Genomic DNA, 17,800 nt, shown 5'->3' on the forward strand with positions numbered 1-17,800 from the left:
GCCTGCTTGGACACTAACCTGATCTCCCTTGCTGACCCCCGAATGTGCTGACGGCAAAGGCGCTGGGTGAGGCTGTGGGTCTCCGTACCCATCTCCTCTCGACCCTCTCCCCACAGAGAGGAGACCATTACCACTGTGGTGAAGAGCCCCCGTGGCCGACGCCAGTCCCCCAGCAAGTCTCCCTCCCGCTATGGTCACCCCGCCAGCCTGCCCAGGCCAGGCCTGCTGGCCCCTGAGCTGCCGCCCTCGCCAGAGGCCAGCAGACCCTCCAGGCCTGAGGCAGAGCCAGGTTGGCGGCCTGCTGTGCCCACTCTGTTCGTGACGGAGCCTGAGACCCACACGGCAGGCCTGCCAGGGGGCACCAGGCCCCCGCCCAAATGGGTGGAGGTTGAGGAGACCATTGAGGTCCGGGTGAAAAAGACCGGCTCTAAGGGTGCGTCTCTGGCCAGAGAGACACCTGGCAGCTCTGAAGAGCTTCGCTTCACGCTGCCTGGAAGGGTGTCTGGAAGAGACCCCAATACAAACAACTCCAACAACAAGCTGCTGACCCAGGAGCCCCTGGCCCCGGTCACTGTTGGAGAGCCCCTAATCGTCTGCATGGAAACGGGGCCAGAGAGCCCTGAGCTGTCCCCTCCCTGGGGTGCTGAAGAGGGAGCCCCTCTGGAGGAGGAGGAGGAGGAGAGAAGTGCCTACCAGGTGGAGGAGCCGCTGGGTGCTGACGGTCTGCAGGGCCGTGACCCCAAGATTCTCACGCACCATGGCCGTGCCCTCACCCTGGCCGACCTGGAGGATTACGTGCCCCAGGAAGGGGAGACCTTTGGCTGCAGTGGCCCCAGGCCGAGTGCTACTGAGGACCCGCCCTGTGAAATCTCGGTGCTGCAGAGAGAGATCAGCGAGCCCACCGTGGGCCAGCCCGTCCTGCTGAACGTGGGGCGCCCTCCAGACTCCCGGGCCCCCCTTGGCTGCTTCAGCCGTGTGCCCAGGCCCCGGGAGGCATTTCCATCGGGGCCGCAGGGCCGGGGCCCCACGGGCGTCTCCTTCTGCTTTCGGGAGGCCCGGGCCGGAGGAGCTACGACCCAGAAGCCTTCCTTCTGCACTCAGGTTCAGCGCTCTGCGGAAAGTGGCCAGAGCAGCTTCAAAACCGAGGTTTCAACCCAGACGGTCAGCTTTGGGACTGTGGGGGAGACTGTCACCCTACACATTCGCCCAGACAGGGACATGGACCCCAGCCCCTCCCAGGGCTGAGGCCACGACCCTCGAGGACAGGGTGGCTGGGGCTGAGATGAGAGACTCTTGGACCAGGGACCCCCTGATGAAGCTGCCGTGCTTACACGGGGCTGCGGGAAGAGGAAAGTGGCATTGGGACCCTGCCCGGCACCAGCATCAACTCACCTCACAGCCGCCTTGGGTTTTCAATCAGGAGAGAGTCCCAAAGCTGGCATGCCTTGGACACGGGTGCTCTGACCTCCCCTGGCTGTCCACCAACTCAGGACTCCAGCCTGCCCTTCCCTTCCAAACCAGGCGACTCCTACCTCACAGGACTTGGTCAACAGCTGAGGACAGTGCATGCATCCGTGATCTCAGAGGCTCCTCAAGCTGCTCTGAGAGCACGGGCCAGACTGACTCGCAGGCTGCCGCTCCGGGCTCGGCGCTGCATACACAGGGAAGGCGCTCAGGCATCCTTCCTGCTCTGTTCACCAGGCAGGGGCCGCGTGGGCCCTCTGTGTGCCAGCTTAGGCCCCAGTCCCAGTGTCCAGGCCTGGCCCAGCCCTGGCTCTCACCCGGGCTGGGGATCCGAGGCTCCTGCTCAGCAGGGGCTCCCCACAAACCACATCTTAGCCCTGAACACCTTTCTTGGCCTCCAGGAGGCCTGTGTGGGGCCCAGCTCTACAGGCCCTCCTAGGCCTTCTCAACAGGGTGGACCAGGGTCTGTGCATGGGAAGCAGTCCCATCAGTCAACCCTGATGATGCTAATAAACCGGTTCCTCGCACTGCCTCTGCTTTTCTCATTTTTGCTTCTCTACCTGGTGGTTCCCACGTCTCAGGAGGGAGGGACCCTCCTGGCCCTGGAGACCCTGGAGACCACCCAATGGACAGCCCAGGCCCTTTCCATTGGCAGCCTGGGTGGACACCCAGCATCACCCTGTGGGTCCTGGCCAGTCCTACAGATCCTGGGTGGAGGCATGATCGTTTGCCTATCCAGCTTGCTCACACGTGGGCTGAGAGGCTGTCACGGGCTCACACAGTGTGACTGCGGTGTCCATACTACTTGCCCCCAGTCTGCTGGGGTTCAAGCGGGTCATCCTGTGTCCTGTGAGCCTGGGTCCTTTGTCAGGACAGCCATGGGAGCATGACGGGTCAGGGTCCTGACGACCTCCTTGAAGTGAGGAAGCACAGGATGGTCGCCCCAATGCCACAGACCGCAGACAGAGCAGCCTGCCCAGTGGCCTCTTCAGCCTGGGGGGCCCAAGAATACAGCAGATCACCAGGAGGAAGGCTCTGGAGCACGGGAGAGGGCTCCACAGAGGGGGCCTTTCTGGAGTGGTGGGCGTCCCAGAATAGCCACAGGGGGACTGGCAGTCAGGTAGAGGAGGAACTGAATTGGGGGCTGAGGGCAGGAAGCCAAGAGCCTAGAGGGTCTGAAGGTTCCCTTGGGGAGTTGTGTGGGGGGCTGGGCAGGGACCAGGTGAGAGTGTGGTGGTCTGTATCGGGCTGGGTGAGGAGTGGGGGCTGCCCTGGGAGGCAGGAAGGCAGCCCACCCTGTGAGGGGCTCTCGGCTCCTGATCTGATATTGGGCTGTGCTTAGATTTCCTAGAACGTGGGGCTGGAGCCACCTGAGCCTGGGTGACCCAGTACCCTCGGATCCAGAGTGGGCTACAGAGCAAGGCGAGCCCCAGGATGATGGGATGGGACTGAGACCGAGGGGCCGCCCAAAGTGGACGGTGGGGGTCCAGGCCCTGCTGTCCCTGTGGCAGCTGACTCTCATGAGGGCATCTGGGAGACACCCTGGGGGTGGGCCAGTCTGGCACTTGCTGCCTGGAGTGCCATCTCTGGCACAGACCCCTTCTTCTCTCAGGGGCCTTCACCTTCGGCGCTTCCTGAACCCAGCGGGTGGCTGGAGCGGGAGGGTGGGAAGGGTGGCCTCATCTGGGCAGTGTCCCCCTCCCGGGTCCTGGCCCCCCTCACTCCTGTGCATCGACCTGCCTCTCCTACAGATGCTGCCGTCCCAGCCCCAGCTCCCCCGGGGCAGGAGAGCACATCCATCCAGAGGACACAGACGTGCCCTGAGGCTCCAGGACCTTCCACAGGGGATCACAGCAGCCCCAGCCCCAGCTCTGGGGGGCCGCCTGCACTCCAGGAGGCCAGCCCGGAGCCCCCAGCTGTGGAGACTGGGGCTGCATCGGGTGAGGCCTGGCAGCAGGTTGAAGGCAAAGTACCCCTGCTTCCGGGACCCCTGCCCCCACCCATAACTGCCCCACCTTGGTTACTTTGGGTGCCCATCCCACGGGGGTGAACTGGCAGAGCCTGAGGACCCCCAGCATTCTGTTGGCTCTGCATGTCGGGGGTCCTGGACAAGGCCTGCCCCTCGCTCAGCCTGTGGAACTAGATGCCGGGATGGGCTCTGGGAGTTCCTTCCCACTCTTGGCGTGTGGCCTCCTGTGGTCAGCCCTCAGCCGACAGCTCCTGGGGAGGGGGAGAGGAAGGGAGTGGGAATGGGGAGGGGAGGGAGGGGAAGGGGAGAGGCTGGGGCGAGCAGGAGGAGGGGGAAGAGGGGCGGAAGGGGAGGGTAAGGAGCGGGCAGGAAGGGGCAGAAGTGAGCGGCGCCCCGGGGAGACCAGACGCCAGGCGTGCTGCGGGGCCCTAGCCCCAGCCCGGGGGTGAGGTGCCCGTGCTCAGTTGGAGCGCTGAGTCTGTGCTCAAGGATCCTGTGCTCTTGGAGCCCCTGCTTTGTCTGTGCTCCTGTCTGCTGGGCCCCAGAGGCTGATGCACCAGCCTGTCCCGGGGAATTGTCTCCCACCCTGTCCCGGGCTCCATCTCACCCGGCCCCTTGCCTCCCTCCAGGCAAGCCTCCGAAGGCGCCTCCGCCTCACTCCCACGAGGGCCTGGAGCAGACGGCTCAGGCACACGCTGAGGTCCCGGAACGCTCGGTGCCCATCCGGTAACCTCCCAAGCTGGCTGGGGGGGTGAGGGGACGTCCTGGGGGCAGGGTGGGGCGTGGGGAAAAGAGAGCAAGGGGTGGGATCCCAGCACCCCTGCACTCTCTTTACCAGCCCCACCCTTAGGCCCCAGGGCAGGGGGAGGCCACCCCTGGGGCAAGGAAAGTCGGGGGAGCTCCCTTCTTCACCTCGGACTGGGGCCACGGGCTGTATGTCCCCTCCCAAAGAGTCTGCTGCAGCCCCCTTAGTAGGCGAGGGGCAAGAACCCCGTCTCGGCCTCCCATGCCCAGGAGTGGAAGGGCGAGGCAGACAGCTAATCCCACTCCATGCCCCAGGATGGAGGGCACTGCCTGGCCAGGAGCAGGTGAGCTCTGGGACGTCCACAGCCACGTGTTCACAGAGACCACACACAGGACATACGTGTACCAGACCAGCGACACGCCTGCTGCAAGTATGTGGGGGCCTGGCAGGTCGCACGTGTGCCTTCCATGCCCCAGGCTAAAGAGAGATTTCCATGGCAGGGCCGGCAAAGCCACTTGGCGTCCCAGGTGTCCAAGGCCCCTGCTGCCTGTCTCCTTGTGTGCCCTCAGAAGGCAGCAGTGACCGGGATGTCAGGGCCCTTTACCCCAGGCAGAGTTGGCATATTCTTGTGGCCTGCCCTCAGAGAGCTGAGGCTGAAGCAGCAAAGACACGGGGTGCATTTCTGGACCATCAGGGTGGGGTCCCTTCCCTTGGAGGCAGCTGGGCTCTTTCACCCTGGAGTATGTCTCAGGGCCTTTCTGCCCAGCTCGGGCAGCAAGACACACGTGGGGTTGCTGCCAGTCCACCCAGGTCTGGGTCTGGGTGAATGGAGGCCAGGCATCGGAAGATTTCAGCACAGAATAGGCTGTGGCGGACACAGCCTGGCTCCTGCCCACCGGCTCCTTCCCCCACCCCAGGACCCCCATCCATGCAGGTCACCATCGAGGACGTGCAGGCCCAGAGTGGCGGTACGGCGCAGTTCCAGGCTGTCATTGAGGGCAACCCACAGCCCACAGTGACCTGGTACAAGGTAGGGCCAGGCCTGGGTGAGGGCCTGCCTGTGGGAGGGGCAGTGTGTGACCCCCTGCTGGACTGGTCAGGCTGGGCCGTGGTGCTGGGGTCCCCCAGGGTGTACTGATGGCCTCCCCGCCCTCCCGTGTCTCCAGGACGGCACGCAGCTGGGAGCTGACCCCCGGCTCAGCCAGCAGCAGGAAGGGACCACCTACTCCCTGGTGCTCAGGGACGTGGCCCAGCACGACGCGGGCGTCTACACATGCCTGGCCCACAACCCTGGCGGCCAGGTGCTGTGCAAGGCAGAGCTGCTGATCCACGGGGGTGAGTGGCGGACCCCTTCCTAGGCCTTGTCTTGGCTCCATGCCAGTGTGAGGGGCCATGGGTATGGGGGTCCCCTGAGCTCTGACAGGTTCAGGCACAGGAAGCGGCTCCAGCAGACACTGTGAAGCTGGGGGCCAGAGGGGCTAGGTGACCATCTTACTCATTCTTACAGCTTCCCCTTCCCTGGCTACACGGGACAGTGAACACAGCTCTAGGAGGAAACTGCACTCCTTTTATGAGGTCCTGGAGGAAATTGGAAGGTAGCGCCCCCATCCCAGCCCCAGAAGTCCCCTCCGCTGGAGCCGCACCTCCTAAGACCCTCAACCTCAGCCTCCCAGAGTTTCTATGTGCGAGTTTCCCACCAGGAGCCCCCAGCCCTCCCGCCCACTGCACCCCTACCATCCCACCTTAAAGCTCGCTGAACTCCCTCAACCCAGAGCACTGCCCCCACCGAAGACCTGCCTCCCCAGCCCTCAACCTCTGGAGCCCCTGCTTCCTGCAAACCCCCATGCACAGAGTACCTGCTGCCCTTGCCAACTTGGCCTCCTCCAGTGCCCACTCCCGCAGCCCCTGCTCCCCGGCACCTCTCCTCTCAGGAAACTGCCTCCCGCAGGAACCCGGCCCCCAAGCTCTGCCCCCGCCCAGGAACCCCTCCCCCAAGCTTCTGCCCCCCGCAGGAACCCCGCCCCCAAGCTCTGCCCCCCAGGAACCGCTCCCCCAAGCTTCTGCACCCCCAGGAACCCCGCCCCCAAGCTCTGCCCCCCCAGGAACCCCGCCCCCAAGCTTCTGTCCCCCAGGAACCCAGCCCCCAAGCTCTGCCCCCCAGGAGCCCCGCCCCCAAGCTTCTGCCCCCCAGGAACCCGGCCCCCAAGCTCTGCCCCCCAGGAACCCCTCCCCCAAGCTTCTGCCCCCCCCACAGGAACCCCGCCCCCAAGCTCTGCCCCCCCAGGAGCCCCGCCCCCAAGCTTCTGCCCCCCCTCGCAGGATCCCCGCCCCCAAGCTTCTGCACCCCCCCACAGGATCCCCGCCCCCAAGCTCTGCCCCCCAGGAACCGCGCCCCCAAGCTCTGCCCCCAGGACCCCCAGCGCACTGTCCCCTCCCCCCAGGGGTGTGTTCGGCTTCGTGAAGAGGGTGCAGCACAAGGGCAACCAGATGGCCTGCGCTGCCAAGTTCATTCCGCTGCGGAGCAGGACGCGTGCCCAGGCTTATCGGGAGCGGGACATCCTGGCAGGCCTGAGCCACCCCCTGGTCACTGCGCTGCTGGACCAGTTTGAGACGCGGAAGACCCTGATCCTCATCCTGGAGCTGTATCCCACCTCACCCTGAGGGTGGCAGGTGGTGGGGCGGGAGGTGGGGGGAGTGCCCCCGGCAGACAGGGGTCTGCAGGTCTGGGTGGGGTCTGCGGTGCTGGTGGTCCCAGGCCCAACTGCCTGATGCGGGCAGCCCGTGCCGCTGGCACTGCGATGCTTCTGGACTATCTGCACGCCCCCCGGCGCCCCCCACCCCGCCACGTACTGCCACTGCACATAGCTCCCAGTCCCTTGGGTAAGGAATTTAGGCAGGGCTTCATCCAGAAGTCTGTCTCCTCCTGCTCCCCGCATTGGCCTCCAGCAGGAAGCTTGGGCTTCTTACCTGTCTTCGGCATGCCCCAGGCCCTGATGCGTCTCTGCATGCCAGCCCACGCTCCAGGGAGGGGCACGCGCCCCACCTGACCCATCCGCTGCCCGTGGCCCAGCTGAGGGTCGTGTATGCTCACCACACCCCACCTCCCCCGTCAGCATCCCCTGCAGGAGTTGGGGGGTGGCGTGCCCCTCCCACTCTGCTGCCTCCCACTGTCCTCTGTCCCTCTCCTCCTCCTCAACCGCAAGCACCAGCCTCCCCAGCATAGCCCCCACCCCCACCTGGAGATAAGACTCCCCCCAGGCGGTGCGAGGCTGAGAGGGTTCCAGAGCCTAGAGCTTTCCTTGACGGACTCCCAGGTGTTCGTCGGAAGAGCTGCTGGACCGCCTGTTCAAGAAGAGTGTGGTGACCGAGGCCGAGGTGACTGCTGCCTACCCAACTGCAGGGCTGCACATGGGCCTGGCCAGGCTTCCTGTCCCTCAGACTAGCTCCCCAACAGAGCACTACCTCTCAGAGACCCTCTCGGGCTGCTGCAGCTCCTGTCGGCTCTCAAAGCCCTCCCGTGGCCGGGGCTCCCTGCTTCTCCACCTCCGACGGCACTGACCGAGCTGCCCAGCCCTTGCCTGCTCCCCTGGCCCCCACCCGCTTTGCTCAAGCTGCTCCACACACCCAAACCCATCCACCTGGGGGCCCAGAGGAATCTCCCAGCTACAGGGCTCCCTGGGGCTTTGCATGGAACCTGTCCTGCAGGAGCCCCCCCACCCCCAGGCTCAGGTCTGGAGGGAAGTGGAGGTCCTGTTGTGGGGAGCAGGCAGGGAAGTGAGGAGAGGGGTGCTGGAGGCTGACCGACTCACCTGAGCACCAGCTCTGCCGCAGGTCAAGGTCTACATCCAGCAGCTGGTGGAGGGGCTGCAGTACCTGCACAGCCAAGGCGTCCTTCACCTGGACATAAAGGTACGCGGCTCCCTGCTGCCTGAGCCTAGGGAGGAGCTGCGGGAAGCCTGGGGCCTAGAGGCTGAGGGGAGAAGGCCCAACACTTCCAGTTCCCTCTGAGGACTTCCTCATCTCTGGGCACAGGGAGCTCACTGCCTTAAAGCAGCCCCTTCACCTTCAGGTGGCGGGGGAGCTCTGATGGAGCAGAAGCTATCCCCAAGGGCGCTGAAACCTGCTCCCGGGGCTGCCTATGGCCTCATGCTGGCCTCACTCTCCTGCGGGGGCAGCCCCTCAGAGACCCCTGAGTGTCCTCCGCAGGCCTGGGAGCCCTGGGGGTTCCTTCCTCAAGCAGTGCTCAGCCACTCCCGACTCTGCCTGACAGCCCGCCAACATCCTGATGGTGCATCCTGCTCGGGAAGACATTAAAATCTGTGATTTTGGCTTTGCCCAAAAAATCACGCCGGGAGAGCCACAGTACAGCAAGTACGGCTCCCCTGAGTTCGTGGCCCCTGAGATCATCGAACAGACCCCCGTGAACGAGGCTTCCGACATCTGGTGAGTGAGTGAGTGGGTGGGTGGCCCGCCCGCCCTCTGCCTCCCTCTGCCTCCTCCTCCTCATCGGACCAGGTCTGGAGAGACTCACAGCTGTGATTTTGTTCTGCAGGGCCATGGGGGTCATCACCTACCTCAGGTAAGCAGACCCCTGCTCCTGTCAACTCTCTCCTCCAAAGCCAGCCCAGACCCCTCCTCAGCAGGCCAATGGGAAGCTGTTGAACCGCTGACTGCTCCTTAGCTCAGAGACGCAGGACCCGAGGGGCAGCTATGTTGGGAACATGCCGTCAGCCAGTTCTGATACGGGGTTTCTGCCAAGCACTGCTCACTCACACCCTGTCACAGAGGACCTCTGCTAGGTCATGGGGCAGAGCACGGAGCTCTTTCCCTGAAGGGTCCGGGGAGTTTGTCCAGAGGTCCTTTTTAACAGCTGTTGCTGCCCCAAGGGCGTTAGTGGTGCAGAGTGAGCCTGGATTCACTCTGCAGGTGGACCCCTGATTGCCGTGTCAGGCTGAGTCCGTGTGTCCACTCAAGATGACACTTGATCCCTTATCCCAGGCCAAGCCTGGATCCTCACCCCAGCCTGAGACCAGTTACCCACTCCAGGCTTAGCCTGGATCCCAGCTCCAAGCTGGATCTCTGGGCAAATCTGAGACACATGCTGGGATTCTCAGAGCTGAAGGAGAGGGGTCAGGAGGCATCTCCAGTCAGGGCTGGGGGCCCCCAGTCACTACATCCCCATGAGACCCCTGTCCTGGCAACCTGCCTCCCACGGACCCAGAAATTCAGGTCACAGCTGAAGGCTAGCCATGTCTCTGCTTCCAGCCTGACCTGCTCATCCCCATTTGCTGGAGAGAGTGACCGAGCAACCCTTCTGAATGTCCTGGAAGGGCGGGTGTCCTGGAGTAGCCCCATGGCCACCCACCTCAGTGAGGATGCCCAGGACTTTATCAAGGCTGCTCTGCAGAAGGCCGTGGGGTGAGTACACACATCTGCGCTCCCGCCTTTGACTCAGTGACCAGCTGACCTCTTGGGCTGACCTGGACCTCCCTCCCCCCCCGCCAACAGGGCTCGGCCCAGTGCTGCCAAGTGCCTCGCCCACCCCTGGTTCCAGGTGAGTAGGCTGAACGTGGGCTGGCCTGGCTCACAGGGAGGGAAAGTGAGGCCAAGAGGAGTGGGGGCCTGCCTGGGCTGCAGGATGCCCCAGGGACACCCCCCACCCCTAACGTGGCTCTCTCACCTGGGCTCCCCCAGAAGTCTGTGCCCGCAGAGGAGGCCCACTTCATCAACACCAAGCAACTGAAGTTCCTCCTGGCCCGCAGTCGCTGGCAGGTGGGCTGCGCTGCCTTGTGGAGGGGTGAGGGGCTGGGTGCAGAAGCGGTCGGAGGCCAGAGAGGGAAATGAGGCCCAGAGGCCTGGCTCTGTGTCCCTTCTGGGTCTGGAGAGCAAGGAAGTGGGGCCGGGCACCCTTCATTTCAAGTCTTTGCTCCCTGAGCCAGCGGGGTGTGGCGGGGTAACATGCACCATCTCTGCCAAGGTGGAGACAAGGTGACAGAGGCCTGGGGACCACGTGTTTTACGGCCCACCCTTTCCTGAGTTCTCCTCTGGCCTGGGAAGGCAGCGGGTCCCCTGCTGACGGCCCCCTGTCCTCCACACCCCCAGCGCTCCCTGATGAGCTACAAGTCCATCCTGGTGATGCGTTCCATCCCAGAGCTGCTCCAGGGCCCGCCCGACAGCCCATCCCTTGGGATTGCCCGGCACCTGCGTGGCGACGCCAGCGCCTCCTCCAGCAGCTCCTCCTCCTCCGACAACGAGTTGGCCCCGTTCGCCAGGGCCAAGTCGCTGCCATCCTCCCCGGTGACCCACTCCCCGCTGCTGCACCCCCGGGGCTTCCTGAGGCCTTCGGCCAGCCTGCCTGAGGAGGCCGAGGCCTGTCCGCCTGCCTCAGCCTCGGCTCTGCCTGCGTCGCTGCAGGGCGAGGAACCAGCAGCTGCCCTGGGCTGTGTGCCCCGGCAGAGCGTCATCCGAAGCCTGTTCTACCAGCAGGTGGGCGAGGACCCAGAGCTAGGCGGCCCATCCACAGGGAGCCGGCGGCACCCCACGCGGCGGCGGCACCTTCTCAAGGGTGGCTACTTCTCGGGCGTCCTGCCGGGGCTTCGAGAGCCGCTGCTGGAGCAGCGGGCACTGGAGGAGGCAGCTGCCGTGGAGGAGCAGGCCGCCCTGCAGGCCACAGCAGCCTCCTTGGAGACGGCCCTGCAGATGCCCAAAGCAAGCATCCAGGAGACCTTTGGCTCCAGCCGCTCCCTGGACCTTGGCCCACCCGACACTGCCGGTTCCTCCGCCAAGGCCTGCAGCAAGGGGCAGTGTCCGGCTCCGGCTCCCCTGAGTCCTCAGGATGCCCAGGGAGAGGGCATACCTGGAGGGGGTGCACGTGCCAGGGAGAAGGAGCATCCAGAGGGGACCCCACAGGGGCTGAGACTGCCATCCGCCAGTGGTGATGGGTGCTCCGCTCAGCCAGAGGGGTCGTCCCAGGACCGCTGTGGAGGGCAGGCTGCCCCTTTCTCTCAGCCCCAGTGGATCCCGGCCCCCCAGGACAGTGGCCCCTCTGCGGCCTTGGCACCACAGCCTTCTGGCTCCTTCCCTTCTGGGCCCCACACAGAGGCCCTCTTGCCACCCCCCAGCCCTTCCTTCCCAGGAAAGCCGCAGGCCTCTCTGCCCCCTGCCCAAGCAAGCCCCCAGGCAGACTCTCAGAGCGGGCTGAAGGCCGTCCCTCTCACCAAGAGGCCTGGACTACCCAGAACCCCAGAGCCAGCCTCCCAGATGGGTACGGAGCCTAGCCCCTCCTTGGATGCTGAAGGCCTGGTCCAGGAGACAGAGGACCTGTCCCAGTCTTCACCCAGCCTACAGCGGCCTCAGGAGCAGGCGACCACACGGAAGTTCTCCCTGGGGTGCCATGGGGGCTACGCAGGGGTGGCGGGCTACGGCACCTTTGCCTTTGGGGGGGATGCCGGTGGCATGCTGGGGCAGGGCCCCATGTGGGCCAAGATGACCTGGGCCGTCTCTCAGTCCTCGGAGGAGCAGGACGAGGCAGGGACCGAGAGCCCACCGCCCCAGGCCAGCACAGTGCCTGCACCCGAGGGCGATAGAACCCTCCCGAGGACCTCCCAGGAGGTGAGCTCATGGGAAGACTTCAGCGGGGACTCTCCGGTGTCGCTCGTACAGATCCAGGACCTGTCCAGGGACCCAGAAGCAGCAGACACCGTGTCCCTGGACATCTCAGAGGTGGATCCTGCCTACCTCAATCTGTCTGATCTGTATGACATCAAGTATCTCCCATTTGAGTTCATGATCTTTAGGAGGATCCCCAAGCCGGTGGAGCCGGAGTGTCCATCCTCCCCTGAGTCTGAGGCTGGGGAGGAGCTGGCTGAGCTCCCAGAAGCTGCGTGGCCCTGGCCAGCCAGCCTGGAGATCACAGAGGAACCAGAGGACATGGAGGCCCTGCTCGGGAAAGCTGCCGGCGGCAGGAAGCGCAAGTGGTCACCCCCTTCAGGCAGTCTCTTCCACTTCGTTGGAAGGCACTCACTGCTGGAGGAGCCCACAGAGCTGGGGCTACGCCAGAGGGTGAAGGCCTCGGTAGCCCACATCTCCCGCCTCCTGAGGGGCAGGCCTGAAGGTTACTACCCCTACCCTGCCCCAGAACTGGGCACATCCATGTTTCCTGCTCTGCACTTTGGGGCTCCTTGGCCAAAAAGATAGCTCCGGAGCTTGCCCGAGTGATGCAGGAAGCCCCCCATCCTGTGCTCCTTCCCCTGAGCCGGTGCTGCCCACACCTCCCGGGACACATTGGCTTGTTTCTGAGGTCACCTTTGCGGCCTCCAGTCCCTCCCCATGTGCATCTGAAGCCCAGCAGTAATGTAACTGCAGTTACACCCCCACGGAGATAGGAACTGGACCAGCCCTCCCTGATCCTGATCCCAGAGCCCTCAGCCAGTGGCCCGGTGGCCCCTGAGCTGCTGGCCTCAGCTGCCCGCAGTGCCCTGTCCATGATGGGCTGACACATGGGGTGGGGGTGGGGTGACCTCTGTCATGGATTTAGTTCATTGCCAATAAGACGCCTTGGGACTGGGCTCTTCTGCCACATGGGGACCCCCAGAGCCTTCCACTCATGCTCCCAGAGGAGCCAGGCCCCCAAAGTGTGACCTCCCTCCCACGGTCACTTCCTTACTGCAGGTCTGGAGAAGGAGGGTCCTCCCCGGAAGAAGGCAGGTCTCGCTTCCTTCCGCCTGAAGAGCAAGGACCGAGGTGGGTACACTGCCCAGAGGCGAGGCCCCCACTGCAGCCCAAGGGACCTGACTGTGGGGAAGGGGAACCCTGTCAAGACCAGTGCAGGGTGGCGAGGGGAAGCTCACATCCACAGGGGCTCAAGTGCACACGGGGGGACTCAGGCGCCCCAGCAGTCAGGAGCCGGCAGTCCTGGAAGCCTTCCTGGAGTAGGCGCTGGTGTTGGAGATGAGCCGGGTGGGGATGGGGCTCGTCTTCTGCGCCCCGCAGTGGGGGTCAGGCCTTGCTCTCAGGCTCAGTCCTCCTCTGAAGGCTCACCTCACTCCGTTCCCCAGCACCGTCGTTCCTAAGGGAGCTCTCAGATGAGACGGTGGCCCTGGGCCAGTCTGTGACTCTGGCCTGCCAGGTGTCAGCCCAGCCAGCTGCACAGGCCACCTGGAGTAAAGGTAAAGAGCTCTGCTGAGGCTGAGGGCCAGGGCGGCAGGGTGCTCCTTTCAGGCATCGCTCTCACTGTGTAGAGGGAAGCTGAGGCTCGAGGAGGGTGTGGGCCCTGGGCGTGCCCACCGGGCAGGGCACCTGTGGAAGCTTATCTTGAGGCTCACTCTCTCCTGCTGCAGACGGGGCTCTTCTTGAGAGCAGCAGCCGCCTCCTCATCTCCTCTACGCTCAAGAACTTCCAGCTTTTGACCATCCTGGTGGTGACTGCTGAGGACCTGGGCGTGTACACATGCAGTGTGAGCAACGCGCTGGGGACGGCGGCCACTACGGCCATCCTCCGGAAGGCAGGTGGGTCGACTGTGAGGGGCCCAGGGAACGTGAGGCTCAGTGCCCGGGCGCCCACAGCCTGGCCCTACAGGGTCTGGAGGCACTGGGAGGGGCGTGGGGGCAGGGTGACACAGTGGGCCAGGCCCCTCCCTGACGCCTCTTTGGGGGCTCTTCTCCTTGCGTTCCCACGGTGCCTCCCTGCCTCTCCAGTACTGCGGGAGGCGGCGGCTTCCCATTCTGTATCTATTACAGTCCAACCATGCTCTCAGAACACAGCACCAGGGTGTGTTTCTGGGGGACCCACAGCAGAGGCTGCAAGCCTAGCTCTCAGGCCTCTGACCTGATCCCCGGCCCCCACGTACCCTGCACCACAGTCCGGCAAAGCAGAGGTCCCCCTGACTAGAGCCTGGGCTTGGTGGGGGGCTGTGAGCAAGGGCCATTCCATGGGGCTCCTGGGTGGGCACCAGTGGGAGGGGAGCCTGATGGGGTTGGGCAGGGCAGACACCTCCCGGGGCCCCTCGAAGGAGGGGCACTGGGTTCTTCCTACTAGTCAGCCTTGGAAAGGACCCCGAGTGAACTGGACCAGGTGCGGGTGGGCTCAGGGGCCTGACAGTAGCGTGCAGGAGGATAAGGCCAGCTGGCTGGGGCTTGGAGCTTCCATAGGGAGCTCCTGCAAACCCACCCCAGACTGCTGACTGTGGGCCCCGCAGAGCGCCCCTCTTCCTCGCCACGGCCGGACATCGGGGAGGTGCATGCGGACGGGGTGCTGCTGGTCTGGAAGCCTGTGGAGTCATACGGCCCTGTGACATACATTGTGCAGTGCAGCCTGGAAGGTAAGGGGCCGCTCCCGAGCCTGCCCCTCCTGGGGGAGGTGTGGGGCCCTCCTGAACCCTCCCCTCCTGCGGGAGGTGTGGGGCCGCTCCCGATCCCACCCCTCCTGGGGGAGGTGTGGGGCCCTCCTGAGCCCAACCCTCCTGGGGGGTCCCAGAGTCCCTGTGGGCGGCGGCTGGGGACGCGCCTGGCCGCTCTGTGCCCCTGTCGGGCCTCTGCACCCTGACAGGGAGTGAGCGGCCGCAGCTGGGCTGCTTCTCACCGGCTCCCGTGTGGCCCAGGCGGCAGCTGGAGCACGCTGGCCTCGGACGTCTTTGACTGCTGCTACCTCACGGGCAAGCTTTCTCGGGGTGGGGCGTACACCTTCCGGACGGCCTGCGTCAGCAAGGCGGGCATGGGCCCCTACAGCAGCCCCTCGGAGCAGGTCCTCCTGGGAGGGCCCAGCCGCCTGGGTGAGCCCCTGGGTGGGCCTCTGTGGGAATGCGCTCGACACCTCCACCGGTCACATGCTCACTTGGGGTGGTTTGTTCTGCCCACTCGGCCCGCCACCCACAACGGCCTGAGGAATGAGAGGGCAGAGTGCTGGGGGTTCAAAGAGGGCCTTCCTGTCGGGTTGGGAAGGGGTGATGGGAGAAGAGTGCAGGGTTACCCTCTTCCTACAGCCTCTGAAGAGGAGAGCGGTGCCGCGGGGCCGACCCGGCCCCTCCCCAGCATGCAGACCTTCGCCTTCCAGACACAGATGAGAAGGTGCAGGGCCCTCCAGGCGGCGGGGCCTCCTCCACCCCACTGGCTCTTCGTGCTCCTGCCCCAGCCCCGTGCTTTCGCCCCTCTGATCCCTTGCGTCCACATCGCCTCAGCGTCTGCCACCCTCTCTTGGACCTCCCTGCTGGGCTTGCTTCTCTAGACGGGGAGGGAGGGCGGGGTCTGGCCTGAGCCACCAGCCTGGCCTGCGCTCCTCCCCAGGGGCCGCTTCAGCGTGGTGCGGCAGTGCCGGGAGAAGGCCAGTGGGCGTGTGCTGGCTGCCAAGATCGTGCCCTACCACCCCGCGGACAGGGCTGCTGTGCTGCGGGAGTACGAGGCCCTCAAGGGCCTGCGCCACCCACACCTGGCGCAGCTGCAGGCTGCCTACCTCAGCCCCAGGCACCTGGTCCTCATCTTGGAGCTGTGCTCCGGGCCTGAGCTGCTCCCTTGTCTGGCCGAGAGGTGAGGGCCGCCCTGGCCTGGATTCCAGGCTCAGGACCTGGCTGGAGCACTGTGGTAGTCACTCAGTAGATCTGGGACCTCCTTCCTAAGTCCACAGGGAAGTGCTTCCTGATTGCCCTGGGGCTGGCTGTGGACAGAGCCTGGGTGCCCCTCCCCGGGTGCCCCCTAACTGGCCCTCTGCCCCCAGGGCCTCCTACTCGGAATCAGAGGTGAAGGACTACCTGTGGCAGATACTAAGTGCCACCCAGTACCTGCATGCCCAGGGTATCCTGCATCTAGACCTCAGGTCGGAGAACATGATTGTCACAGAGTATAACCTGCTCAAGGTCATCGACTTCGGAAACGCCCAGAGCTTGGCCCAGGAGAGGGTCCTGCCCTCAGAGGGATTCAAGGACTACATGGAGACCATGGGTGCGCAGGGCAGACACCAGGCCTGATCTGGGGGAGGGGTGTGCCGGGAGCAAGTCCCAGTCCTGTGCCCCTGCCCCCCCCCACTGCAAACAGCCTGTGACCCCGACCTGTGCCGTCCTCAGCTCCAGAGCTCCTGGAGGGCCAGGGTGCTGTCGAGCAGACTGACATCTGGGCCGTAGGCGTTACAGCCTTCATCATGTGAGTCTCCACGCATGTTCTGTGGGCGGGCCTGGAGTCTGTTGATGGTGACCCCAGGTCTCTGTGACTCCCGTCCATTGAGGGTCACATCGGTCACGTGACCACCACGCACACAGGTTGAGCGCTGAGTATCCGGTGAGCAGTGAGGGAGCGCGAGACACGCAGAAGGGCCTGCGCAAGGGGCTTATCCAGCTGAGCCGCTGCTATGCCGGGCTGTCTGGGGGCGCTGTGGCCTTCCTCCGAAGCACGCTGTGTGTGCACCCCTGGTAAGCAGCTCCACCAGCTCTGCCTGGCCCATGCCCCTGTGCGCTGACCTGCCCGTCGCGGGTGGGAGCGCAGTAAACGCTGCCCTTCCATGTGCTCCAGGGTCCGGCCGTGTGCGTCCAGCTGCCTGCAGAGCCCGTGGCTGACGGAGGAGGGCCCAGCCAGCTCCCAGCCTGCAGCAGTGACCTTCCCAACCACTGGTCTGCGCATCTTTGTGCGAGAGCGTGAAAAGAGACGGGCACTGCTGTACAAAAAACACAACCTGGCCCAAGTGCGCTGACTCCCTGGCCCTTCAGGGCCCGCCTCCCAGTCTTTCAGGACTCCCTGCACATGCCCACACACGTCAATAAAAAGCAGCACCGGATGAGGTGTCCTCTGTTTCACTGTTCTGTGCTGGGGAGAGAGTGAGGGCCCTGCCACCTCCCTGGTGTTCGGGGGAGGGTAGTGCTGTCCCGGGCTACGTGCCTGCGCGGGCAGCGTTAGGACTGGCACCCTCTGAGCCCGTGCGCGGGCAGCGTTAGGACTGGCGCCCTCCGAGCCCCTGCGCAGGCAGCGTTAGGACTGGCGCCCTCCGAGCCCGTGCGCGGGCAGCGTTAGGACTGGAGCCCTCCGAGCCCGTGCGCGGGCAGCGTTAGGACTGGAGCCCTCCGAGCCCGTGCGGTGTGCAGGCAGCTGCATACTGTCACCGGTGGGTGTCTTTTCTCCTGTGTCAGTGTTGCTTCAGACATGGACACACGCCCGGGTAATTTGCAGAGAGATGATTGTGGGCAGGTATCCAGGATTCCAGCTTGTTCCACCACAGCATCGTTGCTGGCGGTGTGGGGGTGAAGCAGGTGCATAGCAGACACTGCCCTCGATTCTCAGCAAGCCTCATGGAACTGGCAACCGAGCCATCCAGCCCTCCTTGCTTTCCCCGCCTCCAGAGAACAGTGTCTGCACACTGCACATTCACCACTTAGCTCTTCCTTGGACCCAAGACCCCTCACCTAAAAACCAAACATTTCCAGAAGTGAACTGACACCTCCCCACCCCCACCCAGCCACTAACTTTCCCTTCCCCCTGCTGTGCGAGCTCGGTCAAGACATGGCCACTCAGCCCATACTTAAGCCTAGCCACCTGGCTCCCGGGCACTGACACCTTACATTGCCACCTCAGCTGCTTCCCCCACCCCACCCCCTCATTGGCTCACCCGGCAAGGTGGGAAGGGAGCCAAGGTGGACACAGGCCCTG

At 64.8% G+C, this 17,800-nt stretch overlaps 1 protein-coding gene across 18 annotated transcripts in view; it reads left to right on the forward strand.

The window, feature by feature from the left end:
* OBSCN (obscurin, cytoskeletal calmodulin and titin-interacting RhoGEF) overlaps positions 1 to 16,934 on the forward strand; it is a 234,815-nt gene extending 217,881 nt beyond the window's left edge. For 16 of the 18 annotated variants that reach the window (XM_088839239.1, XM_088839240.1, XM_088839255.1 and 13 more), the window contains 26 exons: positions 3,216 to 3,433; positions 4,068 to 4,159; positions 4,493 to 4,608; positions 5,096 to 5,208; positions 5,345 to 5,513; positions 5,686 to 5,773; positions 6,620 to 6,820; positions 7,493 to 7,553; positions 8,010 to 8,087; positions 8,449 to 8,621; positions 8,731 to 8,757; positions 9,444 to 9,596; positions 9,687 to 9,732; positions 9,873 to 9,950; positions 10,281 to 12,291; positions 12,849 to 12,920; positions 13,235 to 13,345; positions 13,517 to 13,684; positions 14,374 to 14,496; positions 14,776 to 14,946; positions 15,157 to 15,241; positions 15,458 to 15,697; positions 15,885 to 16,108; positions 16,231 to 16,306; positions 16,423 to 16,572; positions 16,673 to 16,934. In XM_088839239.1, the coding sequence (XP_088695365.1) occupies positions 3,216 to 3,433; positions 4,068 to 4,159; positions 4,493 to 4,608; positions 5,096 to 5,208; positions 5,345 to 5,513; positions 5,686 to 5,773; positions 6,620 to 6,820; positions 7,493 to 7,553; positions 8,010 to 8,087; positions 8,449 to 8,621; positions 8,731 to 8,757; positions 9,444 to 9,596; positions 9,687 to 9,732; positions 9,873 to 9,950; positions 10,281 to 12,291; positions 12,849 to 12,920; positions 13,235 to 13,345; positions 13,517 to 13,684; positions 14,374 to 14,496; positions 14,776 to 14,946; positions 15,157 to 15,241; positions 15,458 to 15,697; positions 15,885 to 16,108; positions 16,231 to 16,306; positions 16,423 to 16,572; positions 16,673 to 16,850 (5,222 nt within the window). In that variant the 3' untranslated portion in view covers positions 16,851 to 16,934. Of the gene's footprint in view, positions 1 to 116; positions 1,997 to 3,215; positions 3,434 to 4,062; positions 4,160 to 4,492; positions 4,609 to 5,095; positions 5,209 to 5,344; positions 5,514 to 5,685; positions 5,774 to 6,619; positions 6,821 to 7,492; positions 7,554 to 8,009; positions 8,088 to 8,448; positions 8,622 to 8,730; positions 8,758 to 9,443; positions 9,597 to 9,686; positions 9,733 to 9,872; positions 9,951 to 10,280; positions 12,292 to 12,848; positions 12,921 to 13,234; positions 13,346 to 13,516; positions 13,685 to 14,373; positions 14,497 to 14,775; positions 14,947 to 15,156; positions 15,242 to 15,457; positions 15,698 to 15,884; positions 16,109 to 16,230; positions 16,307 to 16,422; positions 16,573 to 16,672 lie in introns of those variants that run through there. The other 2 variants (XM_088839241.1, XM_088839257.1) reach the window with 2 other exon arrangements.
* The last annotated feature ends 866 nt before the right edge of the window (positions 16,935 to 17,800 follow it).

This window comes from Moschus berezovskii, chromosome 8 (assembly GCF_049115385.1).
Source record: "Moschus berezovskii isolate FMDL1 chromosome 8, NW_MosBer_1.0, whole genome shotgun sequence".
NCBI classification, from domain to species: domain Eukaryota; kingdom Metazoa; phylum Chordata; class Mammalia; order Artiodactyla; family Moschidae; genus Moschus; species Moschus berezovskii.